Here is a 24,067-nt window from a genome sequence, read left to right on the forward strand (position 1 = left end):
GTATTGTTTGAAATAATTTCTGTGGTGACTGATTTTTACCTTTTGACAGGAGAAAATTCAGATCCAGTTGTCACAGTCTTTTGAAAAAGAGGAAAAACCTGCTAAAGATGAATCAGAAAAGGAAAAATCCAGTGATAAACTGTCCAGAAAAATGTTATCAAGAGGTTTGCTATGTCTCCTTGTGCTTTTCAATATACTCTATAGATAAAGAACATATGAAAATACAGTTCTGCTTCCAGGTCTTCATTGCATAAACATTGCTTTATTTTTAAATTTTTTTTGCAAATGAAGCAAATAGATCAGACACCTTTGAGCTAGAGAGGGAATTGGTCCTTGAGGAGAGAGAGCTTTAGAGACTTCATCAAACTCCACCAAATACTTTTCCTTTCTCTCTTGTGCAGAGCAGCATAAAAAAGCAGCTGTGTTGTCTCAGTTGTGCCCAAGTTTTCTTTAAGCTGACTTTACGAGTCAGTGGAAGCTCCTGTCTTGTTCCTGGGCTTTGTTGTAAAACTGAAGTGAGAGTGGCACAGCTGCCTTTGTACTTCTGATCCTCATTCAACAGGCACCAGTGTTCGCCTTTGTTTATTTTACTTTTGATTTTATCTAGAATTTTTCATTAAAAGTTCTGGAGTAAGGCTAGACCTACATAAATAAAAAGGACAAGTATTGTGTTTTCACTTAAATATTCCTGCATTCTGGATTATAGTTACAGTCCATGTGCTGAAAATGTTTGGGTTTTAATGTGAAAGAGACTTGTGAAATCAATGCCATAAAGCAGTTTTTGTCTGTGCTGCCTAATGCCTCCTACAGGTAGAAGACTTCATGAATTTAAGGTGGCAAATCATTTTACAGCTCTTGCTTTAAATATGCAGCATGTTTACCTAGGTATCTTAGCTCAGAGTATAGGAAATACCTTGAGAGCTGGAATGCTTTTTGGGACAAGTGGCACTTGTCCATCTCATGTCCCACAATTCCATACAGCATTCCTCACGTGGAATTTCAGTGCAGCTGGTCCCACCTGCCAGCCAGGTATCAGTGAAACAAAAAGCACTGGGATGGAGAACTTAACCTGCATTTATAAATCTCAGTCTTTGAAATGATGCCTTAAACACCACCCCCAAATACCCAACAGGTAATGAGGGGGGGTTGAGAGCAAAGTGACAGAATGCCTGTGGAAGAGGTGGCAGTTTTGGATTCAGCCACTCTCCCCTCTGAAGGGTAATTACTTCTCAATATAGGATCTGCCAAAATAGAAAATTGTGGAATTTTAGCGTCACTTCTAGTAATTACAACTAAATCATTGCTCACTTGCAAATTAGAAAAATTGAAGTAAATAATTATTGAATCCTGACATTTTTACCAGGGATAGCCTTTTTTTGGCTTCTCCTCTTCAGAATCAAAAGTAATTCCAAACCATAAATGCTCAGGCTTGCTTGGTTTCACTTAAAATCTCTGAGCAGCTGGAAGAGCTGGGACCTGGGCATAAGTTTGACTAAGTTGAGACTAGATTAGCACATAAGTAGTTCTTGGATGATACCTAGTTCCAAAAATACTGTTCCATCACCTGTTGGTTTGAATCCTAGTACCTGAAATGTGAAGGTGCTCATGTAAGGGAAGATTTGGGGTTAAATCATTCCTTTCAGGGACAGATTTTAGGGGACAGTATGTAACTAAATACTTTCTTTCACTAAAACCTGAAAGGAGGTAGAAGGTTGAGACATCTTTTTGAAAACATCTAAACATGATGTTGTGCAAACAGAGCCCAACAGAACAAGGATTTTTTAGCAATGCAAGGCACCACCTTGTGAAGATTAAACTGTTACATTCTGAATTACAAAATTTCTTTGGGCAACACCAGTATTTGAGTAGATGGGCTGCTCCATAGATGTGTACACAGACTGCAGTGTGGGATAGTGAGGAAATGTGGCAGGCTGATGACAGTCAGGTCTCTCAGGGTGATCACCTGCCTCACAGCATACAGCCAGTTGTTAACAGCGGTGTTACTGAAACTTCTGCTTCTGTATTGCACTTGAATTAGGGGATAGTGGGTGGTGGTGGGTTTTCTGGTTTGTTTTTGACTTTTTCTTGGAAACTGGAAGCATTTAATTTTGGCAATAATGTACTTAATGGTTATGTAATATGGATCCATATGTAGTATGTTCAGCAATAATTGGAAAACAGATTCTTCTTCTCAGAGTGTAATTTTGCTCTCTTCTCCCTCACCCTTAGATTCCAGCCAGGAGTATACAGATTCCACTGGTATAGATCTTCATGAATTTTTAGTAAATACATTAAAAAACAATCCCAGGTAAGAATCAGTAATGTCAACTTTATTTGCTTTTCTTTCTTCTTGTTGCCTGAGGTGTCACACTACCTGTTTTTTTGTGGTCCCCCCCCCCTTAAATGTCTAACCCTCCATGTCAGTTATTCAGGGTGAGATTCTGGTGCACAGACTCTCTAAAACACCACTGTAATTGGTTTGCTTTTTGAGCAGAGGTTCAGGACATTGAAGTGGTTTAAAATGTTTTTAATGCTTAATATGCAAATGATGTGTTCAGTCTATGTGCAGGTCTCTCCCTGAATGGGCTTCAGTACGTTGTGTCTAAACCTTGCACTGTCTTAGCCCCTGCTTGTTAGAGACCAGACTGCCTTCTCTGACTCTAATCTGTCTTGCACTGAATTTATAGATAAAGGCATTTTTTAAGCTCTACCATATAACTGTAGTTAGAGATTTTCATTCTGCACATCAGAAACCAAATCTGACCTAATCCAAGTCCATCATTTGTTAGCAACCCAGCTGATCTGGTTCTGTTGCTCTGAGGTTTGCAGTCTGTCCCTGTCTTGTTTGTTCTTTCCCTCACTGGGGTTTTGTGGCTGTAGTACAATGCAAGAAATTAACTTGGTGCAATTGTGCTTTGCCACAAAAGCTGTTTTAGTGCTGTTTGTTACTCATTCATATTATAGGTAAGACTTCCAATGTGATAATTTATTTGGATTCCATTTTATTCAGAAAAAATGGGACTTAAGCCATAATATGGCCAAAGCCAAAGTCCTGTAGAGTAAAATTAGAAAGCACAGACCTCTGTAAGACCCTTAGGTGGTTCCTGTTTGAACCCAGTGGAAATAAGAAGGTGAAGATCTCCATGGGTTTCCATGCAGTGACTGGGAAGCTCAGTTACTTGATGTGCCCAGATTATGAACTGTGCATCACTGGATTTCATTGCGTTTTAATAGTTTATTAGAACCAGTGCAAGCAGTTTCAAGAACAGCGTTCCTTTCTGCCACCTTGAGTTTTAGCTTTTTTGCCTTTCTAAGATGTCAGCACATTGCCACAGGTGCCAGCTTTAAGCCCTTGGTTGTTGATGTGCCCCATCACTTTCTCAGTGATCCCCTGATGTGCTTCACAATCCAAGGGCCAGCTGAGGCCTCTGCACATCTCCCTGCCCACACCAACAACAAGGAACACCCTCAGCACTGCTTTTCCTCCTGGAGCCTGTCTTCTCCATGACTGCACTTCCTGCTGAGCCTCCTGGGCAGGGACTTCTTGGAGGATCTGTGTACTCTGATATCTGAGAGCAAAACAGCATGTTTCACTAGGCAGGGTCAATACAAAATAGCAAAAAAAAAGAATACTTTGCCCTAACAATTCTGCATTTGACACTTGCTGGTCCCATTTCCAGTCTGCTGTCATCCCTTGATCACAGCTCTGATCTGTGTATTCTTAAGATGAATACAACTGCAGTTATTGGAGTGTCTCATATGTGAGTTGCTGTGTTTTTATTTTCAGGGACAGAATGATGCTGCTGAAATTAGAACAGGAAATTTTAGATTTCATTGGTAATAATGAGTAAGTACTGTACTCTCATAGGAAAAAAGAATTCAAGAGTGTTCCTGTTTATTTAATAAAGCTACTATTCCTTTCTTCCAGAGTACCAAGAAAAAAGTTTCCCCCAATGACATCTTACCATAGAATGCTGTTGCACAGGGTAGCTGCTTACTTTGGATTAGAGCACAACGTGGACCAGAGTGGGAAGTCAGTCATAGTAAATAAAACTAGCAATACCAGAATGTAAGTGTCAAAGCTTGGAAAACCCTTTTGATGCGTAGCTCTAACACCTGGGATCTGTGAGGCAGTGATGCTGCAGGAGGTGAGGTCTCCTCACTGGGAGCAGGCATCAAGGAGAGTTAGCTGAGAGCTCTTTACTGTTCATGTTCCTGCTGTGTAATAATGTGATCTGTTTCAGGTTTGAATTCTTTTGGGGAAAGAAGGATGTTATCTCTTCAGTTAAGAATTTTTGTTGCTTTTCTGGCAGAGATGCATTGCTAACTTTGTTTCTGTGATTTATGACTTTATAGCAACTGTTTATTTGTTCGAAGATTTACACCAGTAAAGTGTACAAAGTGCATTCTGTGTTTCTTCTGGATAGCAGAGCCAGTTCTTATCTTAGAACGGGGTCATTTCTGATTTGGTAAAGGGAGGGGACTTGCACAACTTTGTGTTTTGTATTGTAAAATTCTACTGGGAAAATTCAGCAGTTGAAGTTCTTCTGTTGGAATAATGTTGCTTACAGATCTCTCATGGCCATACAAATAAACATAGCGGGGAAGACAGACATCGGTGGAAATGTCAACCAAGTTAACAAGCCATGGTGCTGTTTAATTTGAGAGTGGGGGAGTTCTTGGAGAAACCCCAGGAAAATCCATATTGCAGAGAAGGTGGCACTGGAGCCACAGCAACTCTGAAACCTGGGCAGAATTGAGGTTTTCATTCAAGGGACCCAGCTGTTCTCTCTGTCCTCTGCACTTGCTCTGTCTCCTCATTCTCTCTCAAAAAGACAAAGGTCTAATGTGTTGATGTATTTATGCCATCTTGTTTCTAGTTTTAACTTTGAGCATTTGCCTGGCACCATTTTTTTTGGTCTTGAACAGGAAAACAGGAGTTTACAGTGCCTGCATCCTAATCTCAGTCTCTAGGTACACTCTTAAAAGCTTTGGAGAAAAAAAATCTAGTTATCCACCCTATTTTAGAGTCAGTAGGACTGAAATGATATGCCATACTGAAATTTCACTTAAGTAAATAGCTTCTCCTCAGAAGCTTTAGAAATATATATAGAGCCTAAGTATATGTTGAATACTTGTATTACTTATGTATGTGTTTTTGCTTTGGCTGTACAATCTATATCTAAATTGAACTAGAAAGCCAAACATTTCAAATCTGTTGCCTTTGCATCTACCATCATCTTTAGACTGAAGCTTCAGTCTAGTATTTCATCTGTGGAATAAAAACCAATAAAAGATTATTTCATTTTTATGCTTTTTAAATTTTTTTAGACCATATTTAAGTAGCTTGTGGCCTCTGGAAGCCCCTGTAGGTGTAGTTACTAATTAGCAGGCATTTCATCTAACCTGCAGACATAAAGATTCTTGATGCTTTTAATATTCTTATTTTAAATCGTTTTGGATGTAAAATAAGAATTTAGAAGGAAAACCTTGGAGATCTGCTCCATGTGGAACAAAGCCCAACTTACCTTTTCCTCATAGGCAGGTTCGCGGCTCCCTCGCCGAGCAGGGATGTTGCTGACATCAACCACCCAGTGCACACTGGCACGTCTCAGTGGAGTGGGAGTTGGTGATTGCAGGGCAGTAAATTCAGAGACCTTTAAAAGAAAGAGGTAAGACAGTCTAAAGGTTCTCTGAAATGCCTGCTAATTATCTTTGGGCATCCAGTACCCAACAGGCAGGGCTGGCTGTTTCATAGAACAGGCTCCCCTCACTCCATCCGGGAGTCTTAGGTAATGATAAATAACAGAAATAGAGAAGAGCTTACATTTATTCTGTCCTCTATTAGACAAATATTTCCTGATTGTCTGAGCTCTTCTCTTATGATAGCAGTAGTTTTATTATTCAGGTACTTGGTATCTCTTTAATAACAAGGGTTTGCAAAATACCACTTTTTCTTTCACAAAGTAGATAAAATACCGAAGCAATATTTATAATCTGTTGCTTCACTCTCTCCATATGACTGTGTGAAGCTCTTGCTTGCCTGCATTGTACTGTTCTTCTCTTAATCATTTCTACTTAATTTTGTTTTAGAAGTTTCTAAGTTTCAGTGCTTCCTCCTCTACCTTCTTTCTTCTGTTTTCCCTTGAAATGAACTCTGAGGTATTGCAGCTGTAGCAGCAAACACCTGTCTTCACTTCCATGCATGCCCAATATCCATTGCATGGCACCAGTTGGGATTCAAAAGCACTTCTGATTCCCCAAGGGCATGTGGTTTGCTTCCCACCTTAACTGGGAGTTGCAGCAAAAGCTTTGAAGCAGGAAGAGGTTTTTAAAAGCAGGTTTGTTGTGCCTCAGGACAGGACTTGTCAGGGGTGCACCTCATCTTTTCCACTGCCCAGACAGCCAAAATCTATTATTTCAGTTAGACTATCAAGTGTATTTTAAATGACTCTTGAATATATTTCAGTTTGTTCCACTGTGTGTACAGCACGCTTACGAAACCATAAATGTTTTCTTTGTAACAACTTTTCTCAGACCTGACCAAAAGTTTTGTGAGCATATAAAGGATGAGAAGAGCGATGACTTCCAGAAGCGGTACATCCTTAAGAGAGATAACTCTAGTTTAGACAAAGATGACAACCAGGTAAAGCACACATGGCTTACTCCTGCCACTTGCTGTGTTTGTGCATTCTTGCTGTTTTCCTGTGTAAATTGACGCTGTACCACTTAATTTAGATGAGAATACGATTAAAAGATGACAGAAGAAGTAAATCCATAGAAGAACGTGAAGAAGAATATCAGAGAGCTAGAGAAAGGATATTTGCACAAGATGTATGTATCAAAACCAATCTGGCACTGTTTTCTGTGAACCCTTCACACACATACATGCACAGGTGGCTTTCCAGGAAACTTTCTGCTTCTGAGTGACACTGAGCAGATAAGAGTGTGGCCTGAGTGAGTTTTAAATGATATTGCTGTTACTGAGAATCTTCTGTCTTCCCTTATCACTGCTCTATGAAACTCAAACAACCCAAGAATTATTGAGGAGTGTTCTCTGGCATTACCTAGTGCAGTGCATTTTCCCCCTTTGCATTGTTTCGCCCCTCACTGCAATTTAAGTTAGAGTTTTGCTGCTGCAGTCATTTCAGTTGCTCAGAGCAATAATTGAAAGAAGAAAAATCCTAAGCAAATTAAAAACCAAAAACCCCTCTTTTCTTTTCTTGCTTGTATCTATAGCAACCACATGATGAATGTTCACAGTAAAATGATTTGAGGTCCCATATATGAAATTCCTGTCAGGAATCTCTCAGTCTGATCTCCTGACTGGAGATAACCTTGCAGGACAACATTGTAGGCTACAGTTCAATTGCAAGTAGTGATTATATTGAGTAAAGCAAAACAAATAAGTCTTTAAAAATTACTTTTAATAATCCACTTCTGACATTTATTTATGACTGTTGTACATCCAAAACCAGATTTTGAAGAGAGTAATGAGCTCTTGAGAGGCTAATTTACTTTTTTTGTTCACCTTAGTTACAAACAAAAAGAATGGACTTTTGGATATAAAATTACATTTTCCTTTTGCATCTTAATTTACCATGTATTACACTCTTAGAAGCTTTGTGCCAGATGTTGGGAGTCACAGTCAAGGACAACGTAATTTGAATGTGGAGCAGCCTTTTTGGTCCTGCTGTGTGTGCTCTGTAGCACAGCCACACATGCCCAGGGCAGTGCAGCAGCAGTGGCCTCTCCCCCTGGTGCCAGCAGAACACACGGCAGCTCAGGTGTGTGACAGCCCTGGCATCACACACCAGCTGCAAGGGACAGAAGGCACCAAAAGCCCAAGGGAAGAACTTCAGAAAAACTCTGATAGAAACCAACTGAGCAGCATTTGAACTACCCTCATGCTAACTTTGATTTCCTGCTCATGGGCCTTTTTATATTGTCTTGTTTCTTCATGGAAATTATTCACCAAGAGGTCAAGTTTTTCAGGCAGCTTAATTTAGAGAGGGTGCTGTAGGAGTGTGTGTGTAATGCAGAAGACTCAGGATTGCTGAGTGCTTTGTAGTCGGGGTTCTAAATGCCATTCATATTAATTTCTGCACTTCTTTGCCCCTCAGTCCCTGTGTTCCCAAGAGAATTATTTCACTGATAAAAGGTAAGAGAATTTGCTGTTTAATTCTGTTTTGTTTTCCTATTTTCTTAATAAATATTAAGCTGTCTTATTAAATGTCAACAGAATCCAGGAGGAAGAAACTAATAGTACACAACAAAGACGACAGATACTTAGGTATTTGATGCTTTCTTTTAAAAGAACAAACCCCAAAGTCTTCTGCATGCATTTGTCTTTGCTTTCTTGTTTTTTGTTTAGGTTTTTTTTTTTTTTTTTTTCTTTTCCCTTCCTTTACAAGTGCCGCTTGTGCTAAAAGTCCCGTTTGTGACTTGCAGAATCAACAAGGAGGCGTCGGGGCGCTCGGCCAACAGCCACCAGAGCAGCACGGAGACGGAGCTGCGGTGCTGCGAGCCGCGGCCCTGGAGCAGCACCGACTCCGACAGCTCCCTGCGCAACCTGCGGCCCGCCGTCACCAAGGCCAGCAGCTTCAGCGGCATCAGCGTGCTGAGCCGCGGGGACAGCTCCGGCAGCAGCAAGAGCACGGGCAGGCTGTCCAAGACAGGTACTCAGCCTCGGGGCGGGCTCCGGGCTGGGCTGGGCTAGGCTGGTGTTGGGGTGGGGCGGCTCCGTGTGTCCGTTCCCTCCGCAGTGCATTCCCCAGGGGCTGCACGCACTGAACATCCGCAGACCTGGCCCTAGAGCTGGGGCTGAACACTTCCGCCTTTGGAAGGAGAATTTTCAAATGCATTGTAGATGGCTTGAAGTTCAATGCCTTTCATCTCATGCAGAGGGTTTGAAAATGCTTTTACCAGAATTTTTTTATATGAAATACTTGGAATTCAGCTCTTTGGTTCTAGTGGGGCAAAGCTGCATTGCATGGTCTTAGGAAACTGTGCACTGCTATCCTTCTAGCTCAGATACAATACCATTAGAGCCTATGAATTAGTAGTTATTTTTATTGTGTTCTCTTTTGTTACATTAAAATGAATATGGCTAAAATGCTTACTGAATTTTTAGATACTGAGAAATTATGTCAGTGAAACAAAGTGTATTGTTCAATTTTAAAATTCAAAAATGTTGGGGGAAAATATTCGAGAGTCAGGATTTCAAAGGGTGTTAACTTGTAATTAATGTGAAAACAAAATCTCAGAAAATATGGGAATAAATCTTCTGTGGGTCAAAAATGAAATTTAGAGAATATTTGTATTTTAAATGCCAACATCATTTGATCCAGTTACTAATCTGTGGAGAATTCTGAGGTTTGTAATCCATGGGTGGGTTACTGGTGAGCTGCTTCAGAATTTGAAGTAGAACTGTAAAAAAGCAGAATATAATTGCTTGCCTTATTAATATTGGCTTCTTATTGGATCTTATTTATAAAGCTGCTTTCTAATGAGGATCTATTTTCAAATTTTTTGCTTTTCCTTAGATCACCACTACCTTTTAGGTAAATGGCCACACTGCTATATCTGAATGCAGTAAAACAGTAACAAATTCTGTTTGTCCATTATATGTTTGTATAAAAAAACCCAAACCATTTCAAGGTACTTCTGCTGTAAAATTGTGCCATCATTCAGAGTTAGTCCATTGAGCAGTGTAGTGGTGCAATTTGGCACAGTTGAAAAGAGACTGCAACTGGACAGTAAAAATCTTAGAAATCTTTGCTGGCTAAGTTTCAAAAACATAAATGGATTCTTGAAATTTTTGCTGGAAGATTTATTTTGGCATTCTGAGAGTTTGGACGTTCCAGGTTTGGAATGCCCACCTTGATGATGGCTGTTGCTTCATGCAGTTCCAGCTTGTGGTGATTTGGCACGTGTTGAGCCTGGGTTTGTTCCCATCCTTCATGGCTGTAATTGGCTTCAGCCTCACCTCTCTGCATAATCTAGAAGTGAATACAGTTGGAAACAAATCCAAGTAACTCCACTCAGGCAATGATGGTTTTATAGAGCTGGGATGTGCTGTCTCACCCAGTTTACAATTAATAGCTTTGTTTTCATTTCATTCACCAATAAAAAAGGCCAATGCTTCAAGCTATGCTCTCTTTAAGCACAAGTAGAAGGGTTACAATTAGCAACTTTTATGGAAGACTGCAAAGTAACTTCACACATTGCATAAATTCCATCAGTGCTTTTTCTTCTAGATTGTATAGAGGCTGCTAATGAGGAGTTTGTAAATTTAAACAGCTATATGCTGTTTCCAAGTATTGCAAGTATCATACACTTCTTAAGTCTTTCTAAACTGTACCTAAAGCTCCAGGTGCAGAGTGACCTGGGAACAGCAGTTCCACAGACCTCTCCATACTGGATTTTTGGAGTGTTTCTTTTAGCTGCATGCCTTGGCTTGCAGGAAGCTCAGGGTCTGGTTCTCCACTGCCTTGCAATGTTTACGGTAATTCATATCTGTAAAATGATTACTGATTTCAATTGGCTATTTCAAAGTTCATTTGCAATTTGGATTGTTGCATAAAGCCAGGCTAAAGCTACCATATTGCTGTCATTTTTTCTTGCCGTATTCTTGATTTCTACCTGCAGATTGTCAGAGGAATCAAATAGTGTTGAGGGTTTTAGTGTAGTGCAAATTGTCCAGGAGTGAGTCATAGAAGATCTGACCCCCAGCAGTGGAAAGAAACTGGTCCTTGCTTGCTTGCAGGCTGTGTGTGCAGGGCACAAGGCTTTAGCTGGTGAATGCACAGGGACATCACAGCCCTGCATTCCCTACACAGCTGCAGGAGCTGGGGCTGGCAGTTCAGTCTCAGTGCATCCAGTCCACCATTCTGGAGTAATGACCAATCACTTCCACGAATTCTGGAGGCACAGATAGGCATTTTCTGACCAGAAAACCAGAGCTGGATATGAAAGCCTCACTTTGCAGTGCAAAGCAGTGCTGAACTGACCCTTGGTTCACAGAAGGGGCCTTGTACTGGTGTTTCAGGGGAGATGGAGGGGGAATGCATTGACAAGGCTGCTGTTGAATAACGTGCTTAATGCTGAGCTTTCAGGGTGAGCACTTACAAGTGTATATTTTAAAGTGAGCATGCTGTCACTGTCTCCAGGTAAAACCAATTTCTCGTTACTCCTTTCCTAGGTTCAGAGTCTTCTAGTAGTGTAGGGTCCTCCACGGGTTCTCTCTCTCACAGCCAGCAGCCTCTTCCCGTGCCAGCTCTAAGCCAGCCCTCTCCTGGCACGCCTGCCGTGTACCCAACTGTCAGCTCTAGTAACTCTCTTTCCTTTGATGGTGGCACGAGCGGGCAAGTGGCACCTGCTGCTAGCAGCAGCTTCTTTCTGCTTCCCTTGGAAGCAGCGGGCATCCCGCCTGGCAGTGTGCTGGTCAACCCTCAAACAGGTTGGTACATGCTTGGGGCTGTCTGTGTTACACTGGGGAACTTGCTAAAAAATGCACGAGTGTTTGCATAAGACTTCATGTCAGTATTGTGCTTTGTCCTTTATTTTTCTCTTTGTTTTTTAATGTGGTTGTATTCGTTCAGTGCACTTAAACAAGGAAGCATGACTGGAGGATCAAAGGAATGAGTAAACTCACATGGTTTTCTCTAGAAGTTTTAACCTACGTGTAAAATTCTAATGGGTGACTTGCACAAAATATGAAAATCATATGATTTACTATCTAGAACACAGAATAACTTAATTGTTTCAGCTTTTTTTTGGGAGAGGAAAATGTCTTTTCCAGTTTTAGTGAGGGGGGGAGCCTGAGAAAGGATTTATATTGACTTGAAAGAACTTTTCATCCTTCATTTTTTGATGCAATATACTCACATCTCTATGCTCAAGGCTGAGTTAATACAAGTGAAAGAAAGAAGCACAGGATGAAGTGCTATTTCTAAACTTTTCCTTGTCACTTCAAAATGGGATTAAATCACTAATTGGCCAATACTGGTATATTTTAGTAAGTAGTAGGAAATTGATACTGCATAATGTAGGTGCGAGGAGATCTGTAATAAACTTGTATGGATTAAATAATATTCTCTGGGCAAGCTTTTACTTCTCGTAGAACTTAGGAAATTCTGAAAATTTTAATTTACCTTTTATGTAAAAGATGATAATTTTAGATTTAAATTATATTTTTTAATTTTAGTATAATGATTTGGTTTCGTTGTAGAAAAGAAAATTCTTCAGGATATATTTACCATCGTTCTATAGAGCAACATGATTATGTTTGAATATGACTGCACATGATGTTTGAAGCAAAATGTTTCTCACTGGGGTTGTTAAAATGATCATGTAGTAAATTTTTTTTTAACTAGAACATATAACATTGAAATAGATAAATTTCTCTTTTTCCCTAATATGAATCAATTGCTAAAAATTTGGTTACAAATGAGTTGCTGTAGGACCTAATTTTCATAGATAGCCATTGGATTTGGAGGAGAATGTATTTGTCATCTTAGAGCTAAGTTCATAAGTAGTCTATTGTAATTATATTAATGTCTAATGAGCTTCTTATGGAAGACAAAGAACACTTTGAGAACAAGGAACATTTAGGTGCAGATGAACTTTGATTTCCAGTGTACTCAAATCATTGTATTCTGTAATTGTTCCTCTGGCTTTATCGTTCCAATGCCAGCCAAAGGGGAGGCTGTTCCTCAGAGTTTCTGACAGAGGATTCTGTGCCCTGGTAATTAGGGAGAGACAGTTCTTACCCAGCCACTCCAAGAAATAAGTGAAGCTCTGGTGGTGAGCAGGAAGTGGTAGAAGGAAATAAGAGAATCTGAGCCCCTGTTGATACGAACATTCCCAATTCTTGTGTTAAAGAGAAATCTGTTAAGCTCAGTTGAGTATCCCCTGATGAGCTGCAGTCTAGCTGCTGTAGCTTACTTTTGCAAGATTGTTTGTGCTCCCTTTGTGTGTGCCCTGAATTGCTCAGTCCTTTCTCAGTAACTGAGAAACACTCTTTATGTTGGGCAGTTGCATTAAGGTATGAAGGAACCAAGGAGTCTGAAGGAGCATTAGTCTGCTTTGACAGGGCACAAAGGCTTTAGGCTCAGTTTAAATCTTTCTGGAACGGACAAGAATATCTTTAAATCAGAGGAGAGAAAAATTTACATTAGTATTGGGCCCTGTAAGCATCAGAATAAGCCAGTGCAGGACTCTGAGCAGGTAGGCACAGGTCCTTGCCAGCCAGGCTGTTGCTCCTTTGATTTGTTTTGGTTTTTTCCAACCCAGGCAGAAAAAGAAATCACTGAGGGTTTTTTTTTTAATAATTTACTTCTATGGAATTTATTTTTCAGTTCTTTTTCATTGGCACATTGCTGTAATATTGAAATTGCAAATTATTAAATAGGAGAATACTTCTGTGTTATTTATTTTGAAAACTAAAAGCCAATTAATCTACGAATAGGGGAAAAGAGTCCTTTATCAGTAAATCTCATTAGCAGTCATGGGAATAACAGGGCAGCTATTGCTTTATATAGTTTTAAAAAATATTTGCCTTTAAGCTCTCCTGTGTTCTGATTGGTTTTCAAATTGATTAAAGGAGATGAATTTTTAAAAGATCCTTAAAACAGTATTTTAGTAGTGTTTTCCTTTATTACTCCTGTCATATTCAGTCTACTAGATTAAAAATCAAGTTTCAAGATGAGTAGGATATAAGAAATATTTGTGTGTTTGCTGCGTAAAGACTGGGGCATCTTTGTTTAGCTTAAACATTTTGAGTTTTAGCTGCATGTAGTCATTGCTGTTATAGTTGTGGGCATTTGGCATGGATCTGTCATATAAACCGGTGTGACCTCAGTTACTTTTCAGTGTTGTTACTTTGCTCGTTCTGCCTGCTGTCAGTGCATCTGTGTGTCCCCCATGCGGGTGGTGCAGCTGGGTGTGTGTGTTGTGTCCCGGCAGGTCAGCCGTTCCTCAATCCCGACGGCTCTCCGGTTGTGTACAGCCCCCCGCTGCCTGCGCAGCCTGGCAGGACACAAGTGCCTGGAGCCGCGCCTCAGCCAGCCCTGCCCAGCCCCGCCCCGCACCAGCCCGGAGCCAGCCCCGTCCTCTCACAGGTGCACTTGTCAAATGCGTGCTCGGGGCGCCGCGGGACAGGGGAGGGGGTATTTACTGTGCAGTGCGTGTGTGAAACAGTCACACACATCAGCGTGACTGGGCTTTCTCCTCCAGTCCTCAGAACTAGCAGCTCTGCTCGTATCTGAGCATGGTAGGCAGCCTTGTCTTAAAAATACTGAGGAATTTTAGTATGGAAATATTCTGTTAGCGAGAACAAGAGGTTCTGCCTTCATCCCTAATCCACTGTAGCGTTACCCAGGCATTAAGAGCAATGTAGCTGGCAGCTGGGAAGAGAGTTAATCCAACTGGAACCTTGGGTTTCTTGTGTTAGGGTTGTTTCTCAGCCAGATGAATTCTTGGGCTGTACAGCACAAGCAGGAGTCACGGCACAGAAGGAGTAGCTCAGGACTGGTACAGCATGAACATCTCATGAGTAGCACTTCAGCCTGTTCTGCTCACAAAACCACACACATGAATACAGGATGTATTTTATCCTTGTTCTGTACAAGAGTTTAGTCAAAGAGGCTGGATTAAAGACTGCCCCAGCCCTAGAAGGGGAAAAGCAAAACGTATGGGGAGAAGGGAGAGTTCTTCCTCTCCACAGCCCCTGTTTCAGGCACCAAGGTACTGGCTGTAGTCTCCAGTGGTATTTTCAGATGGTTCTTAAATTTTATTGAAAAGTTATTTATAGAACATCATTGAAACCTTTTACCTTTGTTTGTTTGTTTTCCCTGTTTAAACCTGTTCAGATAGCTGGGTATGCCACAGTAGAGCTGGTCTGTTTTGAAAAAGGGCTCGTACTCTTTCTAGTTCACAGAAGTGTGTATGTAATATTTGCCATTTTCTTAACAAATTCTGTGCTAATTCTCTTATTGCCTTCTCAACGGAATTAAACCTGCCTGAAATATTATGAGCTATGATAATGTATCTAGAGAAAACACTTTAGTACTGTTGAATAAATGAGAGTAGTAGGTTTGAATCCATGGGCAGTAGTAAATTCATTCTGCTTTTAGATGCTTTGAAAGAGCTTGTGTTTAAAATGCATGTGGAGTTTTTGAGTCTCTCTGAAGGTAACAGTAAATGTTAAATAAAACAGTTTGCTGACATAGCTAATATAATGCATAACAAATAAAGCAATGGATGTCTTTGGGAGACTCATATTCAGGGTTACTTCTGTTTTTATTCTATGCAGTCTTAAGCTTAAGAAAAAAAAGAAGTAGCCATTCTGTTTCTGAGAGTGGAGCGAGTTGCTCTTCTGGAGCACATTGGCTTTTCTCTGTTTCAAAAGACTTGTTTTCACTTCCCTTACTCTGGTGTTAACCTTGTTCATAACCCTGTTATTTCTGCAGCCTCTGCGGGCTCTGCAGCCTTCCTCCCAGCCTGTCCAGTACTCTGCAGTGTCGTACCCACCCCCGCTCCTGCCAGCCTCCTCTGCACAGCAATACTCTGTGGTATTACACCTTCTCTTCTCTCTCTGCACGGGCTCATCTCTGCCTGCTGCCCTTTGCTGGCTCCTGGGGTGCTGTGTGGCACCAGGGTAGTGACTGGCTCTCAGTTCAGGGCACAGCACTGAGTGCCTGAGATGGGAACACTTCACATTCAGCAGGAATATGTGCAATTATGGCTATATCTGTATAGCTCCATACTGTGAGATACATTATTTCCCTTTCCCTTTGTAAAGGAAGTTTTTCAGTGCTGTTTCATTAGCCAGTCAGTACCTTTTTATGCCTCTGCATTAACCTCTTTCCGTTGTTTCTTACTGTTTCCTTGTCTGCTCACTCCTCTGCTGACCCTTAATACATTCCGAGGGATCACCTCTGATTTTTTCTGCTTACCTTTTTGTAGCCTCTTTGCTAGAACTTTAAACACTCCCACTTCTCTAGTATCTATTGTTTAATAAATAGAAGCTGGAAATAAAATATCTTAGTCTGTCAAAAACCGGGAAAAAAGAAAAGCCACACAAAGTGAAACTGAAGCTTAGTAAAGGAGAGTTGTTGCCCAAGGGAGAATCTGGAGTCCAGGTCAAAGTCTGCTCTGATTCTCTACTGAGTGCATGTTTGTGTTGAGTTTATGTGGCAAGGGTTTGGAGCAGGAGCTGCAGGGATGGCTTCTGGGAGAAGAGACTGGGAGCTGCCCCACGTTAGAGCTCAGTTCAGGCAGCTCCAGGGCTGACTGCACAGCCCAGGCTGAGTCACTCGTTCACTCTGGTGGCACCTCTGAATGTGCTTGGAAAAGGGTGTGAGGGAGGAAAGCAAGGAGGTGCTCCAGGTACAGAGCAGAGCCTGCAGCCTGGGGAGAGGATTCTTGTGAAGCAGATTGTTGCTGTGAAGCCCATGAAGGACCATGGTGGAGTAGATACCCACCCTGCAGCCCTTGGAGTATCCCACAGGTGCTCTGAAGGAAGCTGGAGCCTTCAGCAGCGGGCTCCTGGCAGGAGCTGTAGCCCAGGGAGAGGAGCCCTTCAGGAGCAGGTTTTCTGCTAGGATCCACACTGGGGCACTCCACTCCTGAGGACTTCAGCCCTTGGGAAGAACCTGCATTGAAGAGGTTTGGGGAGGATGGTATCCCATGGGTGGGACCCCATGCTGGAGCAGAAGAGTGAGGCAGAAGAAGCAGTAGAGACATGACTGGGAACCAGTCACAAGCCCCATTCTCCATCCCTTGTGATACTTGGAGGAGAAGGTAGAAGATGTGGGAGTGAAGCTGAGTCTGGGAAGAAGCAGTAGGGTTCCAATCCTAAGTGCCCTGGCAGTTTCAAAAATTCATTCCTGCTGATGGTAATGTAATGAAAAGGATTGATGGTGTTGGACTGTAATCCAAGTGTAACACCTCTGTAGTTGGCACGAAGAGTGTGCTCTCTCCACCTACTGGGAATGCCGTGTTCCAGGGCTGAATCCTGCTTGTACCATACTTGTCACTGCAGGACAAAGTGACCGGGTCAGGTTTTACTTACACTGGTAGGGTGGCAGAAATCAGTGTGGTGTGGTTTGGGTTTATCCTTCAGACTTATTTAGAGCTAAGATAAACTCACATGCAGTATCTCAACCTCTTCAAACTCAGAATTTGGAAAGGCAGAATGTAAAATCCAATGCAGAAAAGCATTATAGTTGCATTTAATAGGCACTTTCATTTCATTAAGGAATGAAACAGCAAAGTGAGATTATTATCTAATGAAAATAAGGCTTTTTAAGATGTACTAAATACATGCTAAAGTTACACTAAATTAAGTTTTAGGTGCAAAATCGTATTTCCGGCAGTAATTAATAATATCTTTAGCCTGGAAACTAAAAAAATCATAACTTCATAAAACGTGAATGAAGCTAATCAGTAAAAAATGGAGCTTGCACTTACTTTTCTTGATTAATTCCTATCTTCAGGATGATTTAGGACCAATTGGTCTTGAAATAGTTTTAATGTTCTCTATGTTTGGAGAGTCCACTTTGAACCAAGTATGAACCAAATCTTCCTGTTTAGCAAAAAAAGAAAGGCAATACTAGTTAGTGATCACTTTTAATTTCCAGGATGTTGCTCATTTGAGGCTGAATTGCTTGTTAAGAAAAGAAGTTTGAGGTTACAGTAACAGAAGTTCCAGATTCCACAGCACCCTGCAGTGCTGAGTGCAATCAGTGGCATCCCTTCAGATGTTAATAAAACACAGCTAGAGGGTAACCACTGCAACACATTTCTCCCTGTGGTTACTTGGTTTCAGATGAAAAGATAATTAAACTTCACATACAGGATAATAACTCAGCTAAAGGAATGTACCTTTTAACTCAGGATTGGAACCTCGTTATGTTAAACTCTTACAAACAGAACTTCACTTCAGCAACTCTAATGCATCCTGCTATTTTAACTGGGGTTAGATGTTTGCACTCGAGTTTTGGAGTCCAGTCAGAAAATGTTAGTGACACAAATACTGAACTTTCTTTTTGACAAATGAATTCTCACAATAAGTTGATAAAGACAGATGTAATCCAAAAGGCAGAATATTTGCAGTGAAAAGAGTGAAGTCTGAACATAGATGTTCTCTCCTGCTGTCAGCCCTGAAGATAATTGTTACTGTTCCATATTCTTTGCTGTTGTTCTTTGGCTGCTGTTGCTGCTGCCCAGTAATGTGAGACGTGCTGTCTGAAACTTACTGAGGTATTTGGCTATTTCTTGTTCCTCGAACGTGCGTTTGCAAATGTAGTTTTTCCTGTTTTTCCCACGCCTGCAGCCAGACAACCTGGGATCGCAGTTCAGCCACCTGAGCCTGGCGCGGCAGCCCCCGGCCGAGGGCGCCGAGCCCGGCGCGGCGCTGTTCCAGCCCGGCGTGGTGCTGCAGCCCCCGCAGCAGCCCGGCTACATCCTGACAGCCGCGCCCGCAGCGCCCGCAGCGCAGCCCGGCCCCGCCTTCTCGGGCCCCGCGCACCCCGTGGGGCAGCCCGTGCTGCCGCAGCAGGGATACGTGCAGCAGCCCGTGCCACAGGTACCGCGCCTCCTGCGGCCTCCAGAGCTGCAGGGATAAACTGACCCTGCGCTGTCTGCGGCTCCCTGCGGAACTGCAGCCCTGCTGCTGTTCTGGGGTGGGGTCTTGCCTGGGTGTGTGTTTTGTAATGGATGATTTCAGTTTACTTGAGGAGCAACAATCACAAAGGTTTTCCTATTTACTTACGGCTGCTAAAACTCACAGTTTTCTTGTCTCTCAGATGCCTCTTGGGGAAATTGGAGATTGTTGCTTCGACAAGGAAAGTTGAAATGGACTCTTACAGAGGGAATTTACGTAGTATAAGGGATTTTTGAATCACTGAATTATTTACCATCCCTTGCACCTTTCAGTAAATCTTGCATGTTTGTTTTACGGATTGTGCCTGTAGCTGCCTGCCTTGTCTGCAGCTGCCTGCAGGCGGTGACCCTGTGGTTGTCCCTTGCAGATGCCACCGTGTTACTGTACCCCCCCGCAGTACCCGCACTCCAGCCAGCAGTACCGCCCCGTGTCCGTGCACTACAGCCCGCAGCAGAGCCAGGCCCTGCCGCAGCCCGGCCAGCAGACAGGTGTGTTCAGCTCTTTCAGCGTTAGAACGATTTGGGTGGCTTTGCTCACACTTCGTCATTTTAAACTTACTTTGCTGGAAAATTTCAAATAAAATAGAGGATCCAATGTAGAATACAAAGTGTAATTAGCCTAAGGTGGAAAATGTGAGGCACTTGTGCATAAAACTTGGGATTCAAGCCATTCTTTTGAGTGGCTCATGCTGTAACTTTAATTATAGGGTTTTTAAAATTCAAAAGTTAATAATTTAAAAATTTTTTAACTTAGTAACTAATAACTTGATTAACTTGCAAAGTAAGATAAATTAGTACCTTTGAATGATGCAACATTAAAGAGGTGTACCTTAACTGAAAATTCTCAGGTAAAGATCTTAATCTTAGATACTGTGTCATGAAAAGAGTGCTGTGCAGAAGATATTGGTGATACTGTTTTACTCTGTCTTTCTGTCCTATGATTAAAGGTATCAGGGTATTGGATGGAATATATAATGAGATGTATGTGGTTACCTATGTTAGTAAAGACTTTTCACCTGTCTGAGGTACCCTTCTTTGAATGTCAGCAAGCTTCGTGTCTATCTCCTTCCTTTCTTGTCTTTTTTCCTTACAGATTTTAACTGTAGACTACCATTATTCTGACAATATGTGCTTCTAAATATTGTTATGACTACTTCAATAAGCTCTGTGTTCCTGAAACAAATTGACTTCTCAGTAATATCTTGACTCATGGTCAAAACTTTCAGAAGTAACTAGTGATGTTTGGAGGCAGAGATCCTTAAAGATCAGGCTTTTATACCAGCTTTTAGTTGAATACATAACATCCCTCTGGGTTTCCTTCAGGAGGGTCTTTTTAATTCCTTCCCCTGCTCCCAGCTATATGTTGCTCTACAGAAACAGGAAGGAAGATCAGCTTTTACAAATATTTGCTGGATTTATTTATGTCCTATGAAGCAGCATGTAAGAGGGATGGCTCCTCTTCAGCACTTCTTCTAGGAAGTGCTCCAACAGTAGCAACACTTAATGGAGTTATTCAGGGTTCAGTTCGCAAAGATTTTTTCTTTTTTTTCAAAGGAAAAATTACTTAGTTTTGCAACTTGTGTTATCCACCGGTGTTAGAGATGTGTTACCCAACTGTATTACACAACCTGCTTTCCTTCCTCAGAATTTTTAATACCCACACTACTTAATAGCAAAAAGTCTGAGGCTCAAGGGAATTAATTCCCACTGTGGGGAGTAGCACGCAAACTCCCCAACTCAGACAGCTCAGTGTACATTTGTACCCAAACAAACCAGTCTGAATTGGAACGCATGGGGTAATAAGGTGCAAAGGGATGAACTGGTTGCTACTGGGTAAGTTCCTTTCTTCTGTATTTTTGGCTCTTTATATCTGATCTGAATTTCACTGCCTGTAGGTGAAAAGTGTCAGCAGGTGAACTCCCTCTGTGTCCTGCAAGAAATGAACTAAGCAGGCAGTGCAGACAGCTGCTCAGCTGCTTTGATCATCGTGTGCCCTGTACCTGCACTCTGACATCAAGGGATCGTGTTTAGGGGGTATGGGGATGGTCCAGCCAATAATTCTGTTCAGTGTTTTGTTACTTGGTGTTTACCAGCACTAATGGGACAAAGAAGGATTTTACCAGAAACTGCATAATTAGTGTTTAACTGAAAATCTGCGAACTGCTCTCCAACCATTGCTGGTTCTCATTTACTGCTTTATAGGCAAATTTGAATCAGCATTTTAGAAACGGATGGTTCCATGTCTTGTCATCTGTTCTGGAAACACCTCATAAAATGGTGTATTTGAAAATTCTCTCCCTTGTAATTTATTTAAACCATTGATACTTGTATTAATTTGACATAAAGCTATACCTGAAGTGGTTGATGCTTATTAGCAATGTGTGGTTTTGAGCCAAAGGCACCACATTACTTGGCTCATACAGCAAAGTGCCTGGGCAAAAATGAGAGTTCCAAATCTTGCATTACATAAAAGCCACGGGGTTTGTTCATCTCAGAAAGTGGTTACTGACTGTGAAATAACTTTGCAAACACAAATTCAGATAAAAGATGACAGCTTCTGAGAGCATGGCAACTGGAGCCACTTCTGGTCTAATGGTGAGGAGTGGCCTGACTTTATTGCTGAGCTGTTGGATTCGGGGCCGTAACACTGTCTGAGAGGTTTACATTTCTCACAGTGAACCGGTCTCTTTTTCAGCTGCTTCCTGGCTTCCTTTTTAAAGGGGTTTCAGGTGAAATATTTTGGGGGGTTCACTTTTAATAAAAATGGTTTGGTTGCCCAAAAGATGTTGGGAGAAGAAAACTCTCCTTAAGAAAAAAAGCATTTCTGATTGCCATGTTAATGTGAGCCCAATTACCATGAGACCTAACTACAGGTTGTTTAAAAATCCAGTCTGAGCTACAGTTCCTAGAGGAACATCAGCTCCAGTTCAGCTGGCTTCTCCTTCACAAGCCAGGGATAAAACTACTCCAGTTGTAACAGTGTCTGCAGATTTAATAGTCATAACCAAGCTCATCAACTCCCAGCTTGTTAACCAAGTGTTGTACGTGCTTTTCTGTTCTTCAGTAAACACTGTTTCTCACTCCTAATCCATTATTCATAAAATGTATTTCTATATTCTGAGAGTTAACTTTTGTTATATTAACTGTCATCTCTTTTGAGTTATGGAAATATTAAGAAACCTGCTTCTTTTTTTACCTCCAGTTTCAGAGCATTTCTGTGTAGTGGGACAATCTGCTGTGGCAGGTGTGTGGTTTGTGCTGAGTGCTGCATTTCTGTCAGCCCACTCTGTGCAGAGGTGAAACTGCAGCTAAAAATAGAGCATTCTTTGGAACGCTCTGGGAAGCCTTCGTGGCAGCCAATTTGTATTGTTCCAGTTCCCTCTGCTTGCAGAATTGATTGTGTCTGTCTCTGCAAGTGCCAGAGAAGGCTGCAGAACTACTCCTGGGTCCATTGCAATTCTGGGACGTGAGGGGTTCAGACTGCAGGGGCACTGATTGGGTCTGTCACACCACAGCTTCCCATTCTGCGGCTTTTTAGGGGCCGTAGATCATTTTATAACAAAGTATGTTAAAGCATTTTGTATATTACAGATATGAAGGGCATTTTGTGCACAGTTCAAACTTAAGTTATTAAAAACTCTAAGTACTAACCCTACTTCAAGCATGTATTGTTCTGAAGTTTTGTCTAGTCCTCTGAAAATATTTATAGTGTTGTGTGTTTCTAATGAATAGCTGTCTTGGTTTTAACAAACTGAACCTTCTTCCCTTTAATTTTCTGAAGCAATATTTGATTATATTAACAGTCTCCTTTTAGTGTTCATTGTTGCAGTTTCTATAGAGAGCCTGCTGAGGCTGTTAGTGCACAATGTTCATTGTACCCTGTGTGGATGAAATCAATGAACATCGGTGGCTGCTGCTCACAAAAAGGTGTTTTATGTTAACAGAATTACTTTCAGAATAGAGCAAGCCTTTTTTTAGCACAGTTTAAAGAAAACCCAAGTGAGTTTTTGCAGCTAAATTTGCTCTATTGTAGTTCCTTGCCAAGGTAGAGAGCATGGGGAATGTCAAGGTCAGTGGGCTGTGAATGTGTCCAACTCAAACACAGACTCTTCTTGCCGTCAGTGCATCTTGACAAGCCCAGTTTTGTTATTCTGGAGGATAACTGGCTTTGTCTCAGAAACACTGACTGTGCTGGGGTTTTGCTGACGTGGTAAGTATTGCACACCTGTATGATAGAACATGAGAGAAAAAGAACTTGTGTTCTGCATGTGTTTGGACCATGGTAGCAGTTACCTGCTAAATGCTTTTTAATGAAAGAGGAAAGGGGGAGTTTAGGTTGGACTTGATAAATGCGCAGATTTCCTGTTTAGCATTCGTGCTTGGGGTGTTTTAGTTTGGGTTTTGGGGTGGGTTTTTTTAGGCATTTTTGGAAAAATACAAGAGAATACCAGTTTAAGCAATAATAAATTGTTTCAGAGACACTATAGAGGGGTGAATATGAAAATCTGACTTTATATCCCCAAGATAACTTTGAATATAAAACATCTTCCACTATTTACTAACATGGCTTGAACTTGGAAGATTTTTCTCAGTCCCCAGTTGGTTTCAGCATTACAGATTTCAGAAGAAATTGCCCCTTTGGAAAGGATTTGCACACATCCCTTATGCAAATGTTCCTGAAGTCTGATTTAGTTTTGAATTGCAGTCAAGATGCTCTAACCCCTGGGGCACCTGAGGTCCAAGCTGAATTTTGCATATGTTGAATTTTCAAAGCGAAGTACCTGGAATGGCCTTGTTCACAATAGCAGACAATGAATTGGGTTTGATCCTGTCTAGCATGCTTTGTTCAAGTGCTTCCAGCTTTCACCTGTCAAATCAAGGTGTTAATGCATGTAAGCCAGAGTGTAAATGAAAGTGCACGCATGTGGGAGCAGCATTGCAAACAGTATGGATAATATTTCATGCTGAATCTAAATAAGTCAATCTATTCATTTTAATGTTGGCTTCTTTTTATATGCATGGTAAGTTCAACTGTTGTGAAACTGCCAGATTAAACAAGCCGTTGGAAAATGCTACACGTGTATTTTCGCATAGGCAACTATGCTTAAAATGTGTTCATTATTTCAAAATAAGATTTAAATGTATAATTTCAGGTTACCAGATTTTGCCCAACCAGCAGCAAAACTACCAGGGTTTAGTTGGAGTTCAGCAGTCTCAGAATCAAAATCTAGTCAGTGGCCAACACAACAACATTGGGAATCAAATTCAAGGTGTGATTGTTCCATATCCCTCAGTGCCATCTTATCAGGTGGGTAATGTATTTTAACTTTCCAGTGACTCTTCTGTGGGTGTGAGTGTTGGGGTTTTCTTTAAGTCCTTTGCTTTATGGTAGAAATGG

General features: G+C 41.4%; 1 protein-coding gene and 1 long non-coding RNA gene across 7 annotated transcripts in view; one reads left to right on the plus strand and one right to left on the minus strand.

Annotated features, from left to right (window-relative positions):
- Nucleotides 1–24,067, plus strand: part of R3HDM1 (R3H domain containing 1) — a 77,823-nt gene that overhangs the window by 41,676 nt on the left and 12,080 nt on the right. For 4 of the 6 annotated variants that reach the window (XM_063400969.1, XM_063400970.1, XM_063400974.1 and 1 more), the window contains 14 exons: nucleotides 50–164; nucleotides 2,230–2,308; nucleotides 3,788–3,847; nucleotides 3,929–4,069; nucleotides 6,538–6,646; nucleotides 6,739–6,834; nucleotides 8,124–8,161; nucleotides 8,243–8,293; nucleotides 8,452–8,678; nucleotides 11,204–11,461; nucleotides 13,969–14,123; nucleotides 18,341–18,592; nucleotides 19,038–19,158; nucleotides 23,823–23,977. In XM_063400969.1, the coding sequence (XP_063257039.1) occupies nucleotides 50–164; nucleotides 2,230–2,308; nucleotides 3,788–3,847; nucleotides 3,929–4,069; nucleotides 6,538–6,646; nucleotides 6,739–6,834; nucleotides 8,124–8,161; nucleotides 8,243–8,293; nucleotides 8,452–8,678; nucleotides 11,204–11,461; nucleotides 13,969–14,123; nucleotides 18,341–18,592; nucleotides 19,038–19,158; nucleotides 23,823–23,977 (1,857 nt within the window). The remainder of the gene's footprint in view (nucleotides 1–49; nucleotides 165–2,229; nucleotides 2,309–3,787; nucleotides 3,848–3,928; nucleotides 4,070–6,537; nucleotides 6,647–6,738; nucleotides 6,835–8,123; nucleotides 8,162–8,242; nucleotides 8,294–8,451; nucleotides 8,679–11,203; nucleotides 11,462–13,968; nucleotides 14,124–18,340; nucleotides 18,593–19,037; nucleotides 19,159–23,822; nucleotides 23,978–24,067) is intronic. The other 2 variants (XM_063400975.1, XM_063400976.1) reach the window with 1 other exon arrangement.
- LOC134552366 (uncharacterized) lies at nucleotides 3,099–18,396 on the minus strand. Its single transcript, XR_010080844.1, has 4 exons — nucleotides 18,264–18,396; nucleotides 17,476–17,590; nucleotides 5,529–5,657; nucleotides 3,099–3,569 (listed from the first exon to the last, which is right to left on the minus strand). It is a non-coding gene; the product is annotated as an uncharacterized LOC134552366 (long non-coding RNA).

Source organism: Prinia subflava, chromosome 6, assembly GCF_021018805.1.
Source record: "Prinia subflava isolate CZ2003 ecotype Zambia chromosome 6, Cam_Psub_1.2, whole genome shotgun sequence".
In the NCBI taxonomy this organism is placed as follows: Eukaryota; Metazoa; Chordata; class Aves; order Passeriformes; family Cisticolidae; genus Prinia; species Prinia subflava.